The sequence below is a fragment of the Bombus flavifrons genome, chromosome 8 (assembly GCF_040668555.2).
Source record: "Bombus flavifrons isolate JBK064 chromosome 8, iyBomFlav1_principal, whole genome shotgun sequence".
Lineage (NCBI taxonomy): Eukaryota > Metazoa > Arthropoda > Insecta > Hymenoptera > Apidae > Bombus > Bombus flavifrons.
Genome location: NC_138449.1, coordinates 9,371,704 through 9,388,247, shown reverse-complemented (window position 1 = coordinate 9,388,247; position 16,544 = coordinate 9,371,704). Strand labels below are relative to the sequence as shown.

General features: G+C 35.5%; 1 protein-coding gene and 1 long non-coding RNA gene across 7 annotated transcripts in view; one reads left to right on the top strand and one right to left on the bottom strand.

The window, feature by feature from the left end:
- The window catches only part of LOC138182714 (uncharacterized), a 142,267-nt gene that overhangs the window by 90,460 nt on the left and 35,263 nt on the right, over positions 1 to 16,544 (bottom strand). The window lies entirely within an intron of this gene.
- Fife (regulating synaptic membrane exocytosis protein fife) overlaps positions 1 to 16,544 on the top strand; it is a 150,172-nt gene that overhangs the window by 100,744 nt on the left and 32,884 nt on the right. For all 6 annotated transcript variants that reach the window (XR_011173862.1, XR_011173864.1, XR_011173863.1 and 3 more), the window contains 5 exons: positions 2,459 to 2,527; positions 10,255 to 10,379; positions 12,828 to 12,940; positions 13,062 to 13,135; positions 14,396 to 14,454. Coding sequence is in view for 3 of the 6 variants with exons in the window: in XM_069118809.1 (XP_068974910.1) it covers positions 2,459 to 2,527; positions 10,255 to 10,379; positions 12,828 to 12,940; positions 13,062 to 13,135; positions 14,396 to 14,454 (440 nt within the window). In the remaining 3 variants the exon portion in view is untranslated. The remainder of the gene's footprint in view (positions 1 to 2,458; positions 2,528 to 10,254; positions 10,380 to 12,827; positions 12,941 to 13,061; positions 13,136 to 14,395; positions 14,455 to 16,544) is intronic.

Genomic DNA, 16,544 nt, shown 5'->3' with positions numbered 1-16,544 from the left:
ATAGCGTGTATTTCGTACGGGATGCTTTCGAGATTTGTAACTTTTCCCGTTAATTATCCAACGAACCTCGTTCTTGCAAGGTATTTCCCTCTTCTTTTTCTTGCTGAATGCAATTTCAATTTTATTATTTTAATTATTGTTTTTTCTTCTCCTTTTCCCTTGGATTATTTTACTTTGTATCTTTTTCTGTTCTTTCGTCTCCTTTATTTCACGTTGTTATTTTATTTTCTCAAGTCCAACAGAGACGAAATTATTCTTAAATTCTTGAGGGCACTTCTCTAATGAGATTCAAATTTTTATTTACGTTAGATTTCGAAGAGAGAGAAAAAGGTCGTGGATTTTAAGTTATTAGAAGACCGTGCTCATTGGACTAAAAAAATCAACGAATATAGAAAGTAAATGAATTAGCGACGAAAGGAAGAACGAAGAACAGTTGACATTAGCAGATTTTTCAAAGCTAAACATATAAGACATATAGGCAGATCAGAACAAATTCGCCGGTGTATTATGTTCTAAATAGGAGGCTTTCTCCCCTGCTGGTAATTAAATTCCTTTAATTCGGAATGGGGAATTTAATTTGGTGGATAATATGGAACCGTGCTTTTCTAGTAAAAAGCGGAATATCCTTCCAATCTCATTCGTTATAATAGGAAACAGCTTTGTGAACGTTGGAAGCGATATTTACAAAAATTGTTTGATAGTAATATATATATATATATAATGAATCCGCAGGGGAAAAGTGAAAAAAAGTTGCGCATAAAAATATTAAGGCAATGAAGCGTAAAAAACTCAGTAAATGGTAATGATCAGAGAAAATTCTGATAAAAAAGTTTGCGACAAGACGTTTCTAGTAGCGGTTTTACGTAATCATTCGTCGCTTTTTCCATCGTGCTCGAGATGAAATAGGTTATTTTTAATACCTTTTTCTCTTATTAGAAGGAGAAGGGAAATTTCATAAATTACTTTAACGCAGAAATTTGCAATTTCCATCGGGGAACAGTTTTCAGAGCTGGTTATTTCAAGCCGTAGGATTTTGTTCAATTGAAAAATTCTCCTACATATCTAACTTGAAAAATTAATTAAACGTCGAGTTTCATCTTATGCGGCGTATGTTAAAATATACGATATTCCTAATTTTTCTGTGTATTTAAAACATATTTAAAATAAGAAACGAGATTTCTCATCGGGTTACAAAAGGCTCGAAATTAGAAGCGAAAGTTATTTTTAGCGAAAAGATACGAGAAAAGATATAGCGATACTGGAAAGTATTTACAACGATATCGCAAAATCCATATGCTAATACTCATACGATAATATTTTTGTCTGAATGCAAATATACCCCGTGTACCTTGCTATATGCAGATTTGAAGGATAGCACCTGTTATTCTCTACGCTAAGTATATTGCAGGAAAGTTTAGAATCAAATAAAACAAGATATGGAGAATCTTCTTCTCCTTTAAAGTCTCTTCGAATGTAGCACCTGCTTTGGACATTTTTCAAAAGAATGAAAGTACCTGTATATCCCGTCGGGATAAAATTGTCCAAATAGGAAAATAAAAAAAGATGGGCTGAACATAAAGCAAGGTGAAGATTATCTCAAAAGATAAACCCGATTTTTCGATGCAATTTCTAACGGATCTAGCGGGATATGAAATTTTATCAGTTTACAGATTTCTGCGAAGGTCGTCATAAAACGGATATGAGAAGCTTTTCTACGATAGTTTCTAGAAAATTTCAATTTCGGCCGAAAATAGAAGTGTCTAGCCCGCTGGATATTTCCAGACAGTTCAACAAATAATAAGCTTTACAAAAATTCCATAAAGTTCGCTTGACTGAGGTATACAACATAAGCACCGAACAAACCGAATGATACGACACATAAGAAAATTGTTTAAAGAATGGAATTGCTTCGGTAATGAAATGATTTTCAATTTTCTTAATGACGATTCTCATTCAATTTGTTTCTTGAACTTGGATTGTCAATCTTTTCGTGACGACGCGGAGGAAACATTTTGTCAATTGATGTTCAGTTTCGTTTCGCTGCCCTTCACGAAAATATCCAGCACTAGTAAAAAATACTAAGAAACATCAAGCCGCACTTTCTGCAAGAATGAGCATCGATCGGTACTAGAATTCGGGGTACAGTATAAACGAAATCGCTTTCACGCTACATCGAGTGGAAGTCACGCGTCTGCATTATAAAAAGGAAAACTAACGTAATCTTCTTCGACGCGTCAAAGATTCCTCTTTTGTTATCAATTGACCGTCGGTATTAACAGAAACACCTTTTTCTTTATACTTTCCAAGATCGCTTGTCTCGTTGCGAGAAAGCAGATTTTCTTTTTTAAAAACGACTGATCTTCTACCATTTATTCTATTTCTGTAAACTGAATAAATCGTTTTCTTAAATTGGAATCGAAAAATAGATGTCCACACTTTATTTTATTGTTCATTGCAGCGCCATGGGTGAATGCAAAGAGAAGGATAAAACTAAGAAGAGATCCGACTTTAGACAAAGGGCACAGGAGTGAGTACACGATAATTTAACACGGATTGATTTTCTTTTTTACATATTCTGAATTTTTTTCTTTTTTCCGTATTATCCGTCATTTAACTATAATACTAATCGATTTTTCGTTTCGTTATATACGAGATAGATAGACATTGTAATACCTAGAAGCGGGAGCGTAAAAGCATGTTCAGCGTACACGATATTTTCCTATCTTTACTTTCGAATATCGTGCCACTATTCGAATCCAATCGAACGTTTAATGTGCGTGTAGATATTCAGGGATACAGAACGCAGTTAACCAGCTGGGTAAACGAGATAAAACGCGGTCATAAAAGTTGGTATAGAGCGAAAGTAATGAAAACAGTGACATGGGTCTAGCCGGTGTACGCGTCATATTTAATTATTCGTTGGGTTGCCAGATAAGTTTGCTCACTTTACACTCCTTTACAGCAGGGCAATAAATTGATTAGGGCATCAAGTTCGGAAAAATCAAGTACGACAAAACGAACGACGAACTTAATAGTACACGAACAAATTAAAATTAATTTCCGTATCTAATCATAGGCGAGCCTCGTGAATAGTATGAAACCCATACGCGAGTAATTCAATAAAAAAATGTCGTACGAACGCATTAAAATGGTCGATTGTGTCCGCGGGTATTAGAATTCGTTTCAATGAAACCAATGATGCATGCATCATCTATTGTCTATTGCAACGAATTTACTCGCGTTAACGGCGATACTATAGATACTAACAATTATTTCCAGTTTCATACCTCTGGAGTTATTCGTTAACTGGTTGATTTTGCTTGCCTTTCTCATAAATTTCGAGCAAATTTATTAGCCAAAGATGGGGGAAGAGGGATTAACTAGAGGAAGCGTTGTTAAATCGAATGTACGAAGTATTTATCTTGATCACAATCTGTGCAAAGCGTTGTTTAATTTTTCCAATACGATAACCGTTTGTTGGATAAAGATATATGGAAGTCGTAAATTTGCGAAGTATATATCATGTACTGAAAATTGTACAATCGAATAGAAAGCGGTAATGGCATTTTACAGAATCTTTCAAAATGAAGAAAAGTATCGCGAACAAGATAAATAATAATTGGAATAATTAAACAACTAGCGCGCTACTTTGAAATATATACACGTGCTGTTTAATTAAATCAGCTATTTGTCGGAGACCTTTAGACGTTGTTGAAGTTCCAAGTTTAAAGTTCGAAGTTGAATAGTTTTGTTTGATTTAATGATGTAGCAGTGAATGGAGATAAGTTTCGTCTTAAGACGACTTCAGAGAGTACCAGTGTTTCATTGTATATTATCTTTTATCGTTGCTGTATAAAATTAATTAAATTTTTTATTTCCACGTCTTATCGTAGACACGCACATTTTTTACATATTCTGCGTAAATACTTTGTACACGTTTCTACACAGAAGTCCATTTCACGCTATATACGTAGAGATAATGTCTAAATGTGCGGCTCATTTCCCTTTGCGTATAGCCATTCTTCTCTGTCTTATACATTTTACATTTATATGGTATGGTTAAGGACGATTTCGTACGAGCCTTTAGAGTGCAAGACACGAAATGTTATCAAGTACACCACTTTAAGAGTACATCCACTCGTAAATAGAAATTTTGCATTGCTCTCGGATATGGATAGTAAAATATAAAATTATAGTAGATACTAGTAACCCTAAAACATTTGTATCTAGTATAAATAACCTGTTTTTATCTCTTTCATTAATTTCCCAGTGAAATATTTATGGTTATGCAAGAGTCCTTAACACTCAAGACAGTACATATCCTATAGGATTCATACTTATCCCATCATATACATTGTACCACGTTACATAATTACGAGTTTGAGGTAATAACCAAAGTAAAAAATTAAAAAAAAAAAAAAAATGACAAAGCAATTAAAACTGTTAATGTCGTCCAACAGTAAAAATACGCGCATTACACGTGTTTCCAGTGTTATTTAAAAGTTGAAAGGCTGCTGCTGGCAACACAGATTAGGTTGCCAATCTTTATTTTTATAATTAACCTTCCATCAACGTTGGATCAAATTATCGTTACAGGTAAAAATACATTTGAGAGAAAGTCGACTCCGTTGAATTTTGGTACAGCGCGATTTTAAACAGCTTTCTTTCTTCCTATTTCTCTCATCTCCAGCCGCTCTTTTTCTCTCGTTCCAATTTTCTTTAAGTGTCTATGTAAATAAATAGGTTTTGAACGATGTTCGCAGCGTTCGAACCAAACAGCCATAATTTCTTTCGAGGCAGCCTGTTGTTGCTTTGAAATTCAATTTTCTCGCTTCTCTTGAATTCCTCGTTCATTTCAGCGAATCTATTCAATGACGACTTCCTTTCATGCAAATATTTTTTTTTTATTCGCGCCTTGCGCTGTTTAGCACGGAATCACGATCCTTTTCAAACGAGCCTGCTGCGACTCTTATTCGTCATTGTTTGTCAAACGAGCTCCTGCACGAATACTACACAACAAGTTAATAAAATTTCGCATTGTACGGGAATGATTTATTCAGGCATTGAGAAATTCCCTCCTTTGTCCTTTGTTTACTCTGGTCCTTGTTTTCAGCAGTTCTATTATATTTATTTATGATTTACAACAAATGTGAATATCGTGGAAATTTCAAGCTTGAAGAGAAGCTGTTATAACGAACAGAATTTTCCTATTTCCAGCTACGTCTCACGGAAAGTAGAATATAAAAGTGTATTACTCCCTTTAGATTTGATAGTCACCAATATTACTACTTTTATAGTCCTTTAGAAGAGTACTTTCATTTTTTGAGTAATTGCCTCTTTAACATAAACAATTTTTCTCTGAAACTGAAACTATACGCGACATGAGTTTAGTAGTATAGTAGTTTTTCATCTCATCCTGTACGTATGCAACAATCTTCTCTAATTTCCATACGTTTGGCTCGACTGAAATTCAATTGTAAACGATAGAATTGAAGTTTCTCTTCTCAACTTGTGCATTTAAACGCAACCAGTTATTTTATTCTTTGTTCTTTAGAAAAACAATGAGAGAGAAATCAAGTTACATTGCATCAAACACACGATGGCGTTACATTCTTTTAAAAGCATTTCAAATCAATTGTCTACATAATGCAAATTACCAAAGCTACTTCTTGTATTAAAACATTCATTTGAAATATATTAAATATTTACTTGACTTATCAGAATACTTTCTCGAAGACTTTCATTATGAAAACTTTATCATCTTTCTATGAAATAATAAGAAAAAATTTGCTTAATGGCGAACAGGAATAACTCAAGATTTCTCTACCAGCATCGATGGTACTAGCTCGAGGAAAATTAACTTTCGGTATTAGTTTAATTCTGTTTACCGGAGAATTTCAATTTTAATAATCGATCTTATTTTTCCTTCTTATACATATAGTTGGCTATTCGAAACGATGGCCATAACTAGAATTAGGTGACAAAGCTCATGAATATTTTAAATTCACAAAAACGCTATAGGGCATATAAAATAGGACATAGCGTGGTGGCCGTAGTTGGAAAACGAAAGAAAGCTGTAATGGTGATAAATTGACTTGCTTTAGACTTCAGTTTCAAACACGCTTTGTATGGGAGGAACTATACATGCAGATTTCTGTAATAACTTTAGATTGAGTCGCTTGTGCGTCATTTTTTAGAGGACATTTATAAAGAGCACAAAGGAATAACGGGGTCATAAAGGAGTAGAACTATTTTTTAAGTCGTTTTAAAGTCATTATATAACTTCATAAACCTGGTACTTGTACAATCGTTTGAACTTCTATGCTACTCAAGTGTTCTATGCTATTCAAGTGTTCGAAACGCATTCACAGAAGGTAGACAATGTAATATTTTATACATGAAGTATCTATATTAGAATTGAATTTTAATTTATAGTACTTTGTTTATATTTTTATGATATATTAATTTGCACTATTGGATTGACATGAAATAAACGTACGAATTATAGTAAATATACGAGTAATTGATACATTGGACAAAGATGTGGATAAACAATATTTCATACAAAAATAAGCCTGAAAAGGGTAGAATTAAAAATAACTTCTTTTACTTGACAATACTTGACAATACTTCAATATCAAATTTTGAAATAAATACTGTAATTGATCTTAAAACAATTTCACTAGGTATAAAGGATATTTGACTTAAGTGTAGAGAAATTTTTTTTTTTCGAAATGCACCTTTTAGCATCGAAACACTTCATGTATCGATTAATATAATACAACCGTGATTTATGCGTGAATATTCGTTTCCTCATATTGCATACAGTACACCGACCAGATGTTAAATATCTATTTGCACGTACTTTTTTGGTCATAGCTACAAATTTTTATCCACTTACGTTTCTGTCCACATATACGAAATACGTTTACATTAACGTTCCACTGATTTTACGATCTCGCTATTGTGGAAATACCTCTATTATATTATATTTGAACAGCTTCCCTCACATATGAATATCCTTAGGAACGAAAGAGATGGTAAAACTGTTAAATAAACAGTCAAATTACCATAAAACTGGTGGAACATTCTATTTTATCACAGAAAGGTAAAAATTCGCAGCCAATTATAAATAATATCGTCAGAAAACTTCTAGTTAATTAAAATCTATAAAAGTGGAAGAAGGTCAAGTTCTGCAAACTGGAATAAGAATTGCTCATGCAAATTGCGTGTATTCGTATCTTTTAAACGAGGAAAGTGTATAAATATCCTCTTCAGCATATTATTATATTCCCTTCATATTTATTCAGGAATAAGAATATAGATAGGAAAAAAAGAGAGAGCGTTGTTTGTAAAAAAAAAGAAAAAGAAACGAAAAGAAATATCGATATAAAACCTATTACGTAACACATTCATTCTAATCATACAGAGAAATCTGATTCACAGTATCCTCGAGAGTTTTAATTAATTCAGTTCACGAAATGATACAGTAAAAAAGTTTGAAAAACGAACCTATTCATCTTCTTCCTGTATCAATATCTCTCATCCTCATCCATCAAACATTTATACCTAACCCAGTTCAGTCTTCGTGCATTAAATCCTGTCCGTTTCGCGTGTTTTAAATCAACCTTATAAAGATTTATAAACGTCCAGAGGATCGAGAATGCGTAATTGGAAGCGTCTTTTCGCTGTATTATGCTGGCGTGTTATCTGTGCACTTTCGCGAGCTCTGTTCGGCGAATTAATCCGATCGCTTCGGAGAAAGGGCGACGGGAAATTCGATTTGTCGCGAATCTGCGAGGCAAATTTTCACGACCGTTGGGCCCAACGTTCGTCCCGTGGACGAACGTTAACAAGATGGACTCCGGCTGGCGAAGTATTTATCGAAAATTCCGCGGAGAAACGGCCAACCGATCAGATAATTGCGCTGCAACGTCATTACCAGAGCAAGCCTGCGGCTGCAGACCTTATCGCAGGTCCGCTGTTCCCAGCCTGTTAATTAAGCCTGAATGACGGCCCTTGATTGGCGTTCCCGCGCCGACGCCCATCAAAACTCTGCCTGATTCTCTTCACACGAGCAACGAACTTTTCATCGTCCGATCTTCTACTTCGTTCAATTTTCGACAGCTCCTCTTTCTCTTTTTCGATTTATCCATTCCAGGATTATGAACGCTGTGTTCCACCTTAGCTTTCATCGGAAGAAAAAGCGAAGAATTCGTTAGAGTGGACGATGGAACGAGGAGAGACGATTCGAAGTGAAATTTCCGCGAGGAACTCAGCGATTAACGACTCTGATTAGCTTGGCTCTTTCGTTCGTATGACTTACGGACTCGTTAATCTAGCAATTGCTATATCGCGCTAAAATCCCCTAAAACCTGTTGCTATATACGTTATGTCGCGTATCTAACGTGGTTCATTAATCGTCCTGGTAGTCGTCGTATTAAATTAATTCGGTGTTAATCACGCGCTTACTTCGTTACTCGAACATCTATCAAGAGGAATATCCATTGTTTGTCGTTTGCTTTCGCTCGTCTATAACTGTGTAATCTCCTTTGCTTAGATAAAATTAACGTTTCCGAGTTTGACTTTCTGAGTTTGTATTTGGATGAAAATTAATGGCAATTGACGTACGATAACAGAAATTCAATCGTTACTTTACTTTGATTGTAGAGCTCAACGACGGATTCTAATTTTGTTAGCTTACAAGCGAGATAATTTTTGCGCTCTTTGAAACTATCGATCAATGTTAAACATTCGATGGTATACGGAAATTATACTGTTGAAGTTAATAAACATCGATTCACATAGCAATTAGAAAGTTTTATAAAAATGGTCAAAAGTGTGAGGCTTTTTTTTACCTGCATAGGTCATGTTCTGGAGCATTTTTTAATTGGATCGTTAACTATCACGTTCGACTATTCTTCTTCTTTTATTTTTACGCGAAAAAATACCATTTATCTTTTGTAAAGAATTAAGCTGATATCGATTTAACTTCAACACTTCAACGTTCTCTGTTACTTCTATTTTCAATCACTCAAATCGCTCTTTAGGTATAAAATTGTTCCGCGATTCAACGGGAAAGAGGAAATGTGTGATAATTAATATATATCTTAATATCTCGATCCAAAATTAATAAACCACGAAATCTAGAGGATACATTTACAGTGAGCCACAGAAGCACTCGTATCCTCGCAATTATTGGATTCGACTATTTGTCTACATTTCCATCTATACCCTAATGAATTACCATTTTTCAATAAAAGATACGACATTTTAATTATTATACTATATATCTTTATTGACTAACAAACTCGATTCGTTGTGCATATTAATAACACGTAATTTTCTTCGATTAATTGCAAAAATACATCAGCGGAGATTAAATAATACTAATGATACTTAGCGAACAAAGTTTTTACTCTACGTTATTTCTTTTCACGTTCGATCGATATATCTATTCTTTTTACAAATCTTTCTAGTCTGTACTTAACAAGCGAAGATTCCAAATATCACGTACAATACGAACCACCGGGAAACCACTGTTAACCGAGTCGGAGGCAGTTTCTCCAGGCTCATCAATATTCATATCTACTCGCAATAACTCTGTGTACATACCGATCTTTTAACGTATCTCGTCAATACGCCATTAACTTGTGCACCGCGCGGAAATCGGAAGGTAGTCTTTCAATATGGATTACAGGGCAATCGTAACGAGGAGGCAGTGCGATGAAAAGAAGAAAAAAAGGGAAAAACGAACAGGTGACGTTTGTAGGTGTCACGTAATAATAAAGTTGTCGTGACATTTCGTGTTATCGATTGACGAGTGAAACAGGCCGCGCGTTATAACCGTAAAGCTCGTTTAATTTAGGATTTCGCACAAAAGATTGCGTTTCAGATATACGGCGAAATTTTGTACTCTGTCGGTGAACTCACCAGCCGCGATGAATACCAATTTACAAATATAAAGGTCAGCCTTCCCGCGTGCCTACTCAACTTCCCCGGATATTATTTATTATTGCGTAGCCATCAAATACGATGAAATTTTTATCCGAATAATCAACATTAGCATCGTGAAAGCATTATGAAATTGTCAATCCATTTGTTGCCCCACTGAACTTTGTTTTACCGAACTTTGTTGTTGTATAACTTCCGAAATTCTTTCGTGCACGTTCGAAAAAATTTATTTAATGCATCATAGCAGAACCGTGCACGTTTTATCGATATCTACCTTGAACGTTCATCTGATTTTTACAGCCGCTGGTTTTGGCCTAAGGATAATCGGTGGTAAAACAGTGGCTGATGGACGTACTTTTGCATACGTGATGTGGACTGTGCCAGATGGACCAGCGGCAAAAGCTGGTGTACAACGCGGTGACAAGGTAGGATCTCATACGCTTCTTTTCACGTTAACATATTCGTTCAAAGTTGAAGATTAAACGAGCGTGTAGCGTCGAAGTATCTTCTCCTTTTTCGAATTTAGAGCGTTATTCTGACGAATTTCTTATTCATGGATGTTCTTATAACGCGGCACGTTATTTCAGAAAACGATGTTTCGATATTTATTCGAAACTTTTAAATACAATGATTTTTGGAGTTATATGGAAGGGTAGGAAAAATTGGATGGAGCGTGTTAATTTCTGAAATTTTCGCAGAATTACATTTGTATAATGATAATCCTGGTTCCTTTCTCCATAATATCTATTATCATGATAATACAAATTTTAAATGGAGCTATCTCATTTCCCTGCTGCAATCAAAATTATAATCATTTTGTTGAAATGATTACTGCTCTATTTTCGGAAGAACGTAGGAGTATGAAGCGTAATATTAAGACAATTTTAACACTACGTAGAACTATAATTAAATATACATATAACAAGGCAACGTTGTATAAGAGAAGCGATACAATTGAAAATTCACATCCTCGGTATCATTCGATGATCAATTCTCGTACATATTTTTGACACAATTTTCAAAAGTCCAATCTCCTTTGCGAGGTAGATTTTCTAAAAATTTCACTCCTTTTAAAATTACATTTGCTGCATCGCTCTTCTAGAAATTCGATCACACGTTCAAACTTTATGACTAAAAATTGGTGTCATGGATGCAGGCTGTTGCATAGAAATTTAATGGCCATTTAGATCCCGAAGAAAATAAAGATGTTCTGGCAACTTGCGTCCACTGTTGAGCAGCTAACATATTGCAAGCGGTTAATGCGTGCGAGTATCGACAACCATTCTCTCCAGCTGTGATTTTAATTAAGTTATCGACAGCTGTGCGCAACGCAAACGTTTCGCAATCGTGAACGTTGACTGGAAAGCTATATCTTGCGAAATCGTGCTAATTCAATAATATGTGATCGTTTAATTTTGAATCGTAAAGATATTAAATATACGCTACAGTTTAACGAAGATAATAAGCACAGAGAATTTTCATAGAATCATAATCTCGCCTATGTTTATTAAATCCATTCGTTTCAATCGCGTCTGTCACAAATACTTCGGCCAATGATTTCTACGTAGCTACTCGAACATTTTACGATCGTGCTGTATGCTGTACAAATTTAATACGAACTTATATCGAAAACTCGAAACAACTAAAGTCATTTCCTCGAGAGTTCTACTTTTTACGAGGCTAATCCTAAAACTTCGTAGTCACACGGTGCAATATTTTCTTTAATACTAAACGAGTCGATGAGACAGATGGACGGATCTTACACATGATACAAGTGACGACAGAATTATCTGTCAGATGGACGGTTAGGTATTACAGCAAATTATAACTTCAACCGAATATAATGAATTCACCGAGGTTTGTGGTTTATTCCTGTTCAAACAAAAAATTTATCGAAGCAATTAAGGCAGTAGGAAGATTTCGCAAGTTCTCTAGATTTAACAGATGCGATCAATTCTTGGTCTGATTATAACCGGCCGGTTCAAACTTCTTTCATATAATTTCGCGATTAAATCTATGTCCTACTCCTAGAACCAAATTATCCGTCTCTTATCGTCGAGTAAGTTCGTTTATTCTTCTCCTATATATAACTCCTCGGGTGTACACCCTCGTTCATAAGTATCAAAAGATTTACCGAAAATGAGTATTATCGAGTATCCTCGAGAATGATCAGAACGCTATTTAAGAATTATTATCTGAGTCATCTAAAAACGATACGTTTGCAATTTACAAGATTAGGCGTAGTCGTTATAGAAATGCAAAAAGAAGGTAAGATAAAAAAATAATGTCAAAGCTACAGATGATTCTTTTTTTGCATCTAAGACTCACCGTCTACGAAGCGTTGCTTCATAGACGCGCATTAGACACGCTCATGCCAACAGTAAGTACGTTTCCTTGCAGCGGCCATTGAAAATAACGTGCACCTGTCCGCGAAACAGCAGCGAATCATTTTCGTTGCTACGCGTTTCCCTCATGATGACTGGCGTTAACGTTGTCGGTAGCTTATGTTGCAGCCATAAACGAATGTACTGATATAGGATGAAAGCATCTTGCTCGTCGCTCTTCATTATAGTAATGAAACAAAATGTTCAGTCTTCGTAGACCGGTGTAGACATATCGTCGCGTCTTCTAATAGACTACGCTTACGCTAGACGCTTACGTATAAGCGACTTTTCCGTAGACAGTGATTCTAATGCTTCCAAAAATAATTCTTTCTCGTTTCTCGTTTCGTATGGTTTATGATATCGCAGAAACGACGTTATATCGTGAAATATCTTCGTCCGTAGACGGGAAATGATTGAAATCTCGGTACGTCTGTGAACCACGTCTATGAAATCCACGAGACTCGAATAAAAATTTGTCTATTTCTGCAGGTGCTAGAATGGGGCGGAGTGTCTCTGGTAGATCGAAGTTTCGAAGAAGTCCTTCAAATAACAGAACGAGGCGACGATGTGATCGAGTTGGTGGTCGAGCATGCTGGTGACACGTAAGTATAACATCTAACAGACCGGTGAGGAGAAGTAGTCGAACGAATGGAATTCGCAGATTGGTCATTCGAATTGCTTTATTGTATACTATCGCTGCTTTTACGCGTCACAAACACGCAGCGGGGACCTGCCGGAGGATTTAGCCGCTGTGCCGTCATCGGGAAAAGGGCCGGGAAGTCTGGGACTGCTGATGGGTGAGTACGAGAACGAATCGCAAAGCATCGTCGAAATCGTCATGTACACGTGCTACCAGGCGAAAACGACTAATCGTTAGACGCTGACAGTGTCGGCGAAGTGCATCGTCGGCTTTAAAATCGATAACTTGTACGGAACGAGGACTCGTCAGTCACGCGCGATACAGACAAGCGCGTTTTTAACGCGCGCAAGAACGGAAAAAGAGTAAATTCCACGCGTTTGTCAGTAGTAGTGCATTCGTCCTTCCGATGTTATCTTTAAATATGGATTACAGTTTATAATCTGTGTGTTGTGCAGCACATTATATCGAGTAGAAAACTATTGCATATCGTTTCAGCGCAAATGAACATTTGAAAATACACCATGTTCATATTTAACTTTATTGCCTGAAATATTTCTCCTACTTTTAATATATGTAGGTATATTTTTTTGCGAAAGCTGTATGGTTTTATCTTCCATATGATATCCATTCTGTTTAAAAAACTGAGTTATATCATTATTTGGTAGGTATGTCAATTATTAGTTAATTCGGTGTCCCAGTATCTTCAGTCAAATTTTATGAATGTGTTTTATGGGAGTAAATAAAAAAAACATATGTTAAACACAAACATAGGTTAGTTGAAGCTTTATCGAAGAGTCACAAAATAAAAAATGAAATGAAATAAAATATGAGAGAAACAATAAACTTCGTCCTTCGATATACATATTCCATTTTCACGTTACTCATGTTTTAAGTAAATATTAATACGTATAGTGAAGTGGTACGTAAAGACTTGATGATTGATTTATTGAATTGAAATAAAATGAATTTTCTACACGGTAATAAATTCTATTTTTTATCATCGTCAGTCTTTTACTGACAGAAAGAGCCAACATTTTAAAACGCGCTGTATGCGATATTAATCTATTTCCGTGTATCGTCATTCCTCTAGTGCTTTGTACTTTTGTCGCGAATTTTTCAATAAAGTTTCAAATGACCTCGTACGCTTATATAACATTTTTCTCTTATTTATGTCAATGGAAGATATCGACAAAGGAAGATATCCTGTATATATTAGTTTATGCGATGTTCGTTTCTTTATTGCAGCACAACGCAATTTCGTACGCCATTTCTACCAAACCATATGGCCCTGTCTATAAAAAATAACTAAGCCATTAAAAGTAAAACAAATATGTCAGGTTATAAAGTTAAAATGCGACACTGCCTGGTGTGTCTCTATTTGCTGTTATTCTTACGACGAACCTGAAATGTTTTTCAGAAGGGGAAACGGATAAAACGCCCTCATCACCGACGCGCAGGAAACTGCCAAAGACGCCGGTATAACGAGTTCATAAATTGACACCTACACGTGACCGTCTCTCTTTCTTTTTTTCTCTTTCTCTCATTTCCACGCAATGTACACGCATACGCATAAACTACACGGGAGAAGTAAACCTCGATTAGACCGAGTTCTGTTAGTGTAGCGAAAAGTGAAGCGCAATAGCACCACCTACACTTTAGAAACCGGAAGTGATCACCACCTCTCTCGGTCTTTCGCTTTGTATATATCTCATGATCCGTATCCGATGCGACTACCGAGCCATTTTACTTGTTACGTACGTATTTCTATACTTACATGTATTAAACTACGTGTGCCACGTGTACCACGATTATATAAAATAATAGGAGATGACGACAGCGGATTTGACAGACTGTAGCAAAAAGGCTACATTCCATGTAAGTAATGACGCGTGCTCTTACGATATGAACCAGAGGGTACGAAACGATTTGCACCGATTCGTCTGCGGAAAGAACGGAGGAGAAACTCGAACTATCGAAGTCGAATTTTCTTTGAATTTCTCTTTCGCCTCTCTTCTCCCCTTTTTTCGCAGTTTTATTTCGCCAAGGCGAATCATCGTTGAAATTCTCTGCCTCGCGAAGAAATCGTTGACGGCTACATTGAATTTTAATGCACTAACGCAGTGGCGGAATTTCCCGACCTAAGTTCCAAGTGGCTTTAACGTTTCGAACTCTGCTTCGTGGAAAATGTTCGCTTCCAAATTGTATCCGTTCTATTTCTACGATCGGTAATGTGTCGAATTTGCGCTGCGTGTACACGGTGCGTGTATTAGAACGCGAGAGTGAATCGTAAATATTTGCTGAACCGCCGATCGGTCTGAATTTAATGAATTTCGTAATGAAACCGCGGAACTTGGAAAATTGAAATCGCGATGCGAGCGTACAGTTTTCGATGAAACGAGGATGGCCGCGATTTTCCTCAGTTACCGTGAAATTTCCAATTTTGACGCACCTCGTTAAAGGGACGCAATAGCTATAGATATAACTGAGACCAAATTTTATACACGTTTTGTATCGAAAAAAAAGGGAATATTTTAATTTTAGAAGCTTACCATTCTCGTCGTTTTTTGATAAAGTACTATAAACTAAAAAATGTTTTTAGCCGCTTACTGTTATCGCCTCGTTCCATATTTCATTTAAATTTTAAATGTGAAAGAAATTGAATGTTTCAATAGATGTACGCTGCTCTTATAAGTAACACATATCTACATGTTTCGGTGGATTTATAACGTTTAATAATCGATTTCACTAAAGTATACAAATTAGTGACGTGAAATTGGAATTAATTTATTTCTGATTTTCTTATGAAATCGACAGAATAAAGATTTAAACTATCGTCTTAACGAGCTTAACGGTAAACGTATCATAATTACTATATAAATCTTTGGAATAATTTTGATTATCTTTCGATACAGTTTCGATGACGTTGAGTTTAAAAATTAAACGGTTTTTAGACAAAGAATTTAAACGATGAAATAATTACACGTGGCTTGGTAATGCGCAAACACTAACGTCGTTATCACATATTGGGTCTTAACACTTTTGTCGTGTCGTAATATTCTTTAATACGTAAAATGAAGAATGAAATTGTTTCTGACTTTTCGCATATTTTTGAGCAGTATGTAAACCGTTTGAAGAAGTATGTAAATAATTATTCGACGGTATAAAATGTACTTTTACACCAATATTATATAATATATAAAGTTATATACACATTCTCAAACGTTTAAACTATTGACAGTATTTAACTCCCGTCAATCATCTTTGAAATGCCCTTTTTAGAAATAAATTATTATCAACAAATTTTAATATGTTTCGCGCGACACGAATTTTCAACGATACATATCAAGTCGACACGTTGTAACAAACGAAATTATTATTCTCAGCATTCTACGCTTTATACAAATTTCCCAGCAGAAACTATATTTTCGCGTATACGAAATGATCGACTTTTTGAAATAAAGAATGAGAAACACGTGGCAGCTAGTTCTTGCTCCGCTTTACAATTGGATATAAAGACAAATTAACGCAGCTAATTAATTACCGACTAATTAATCAGTTAAATAATT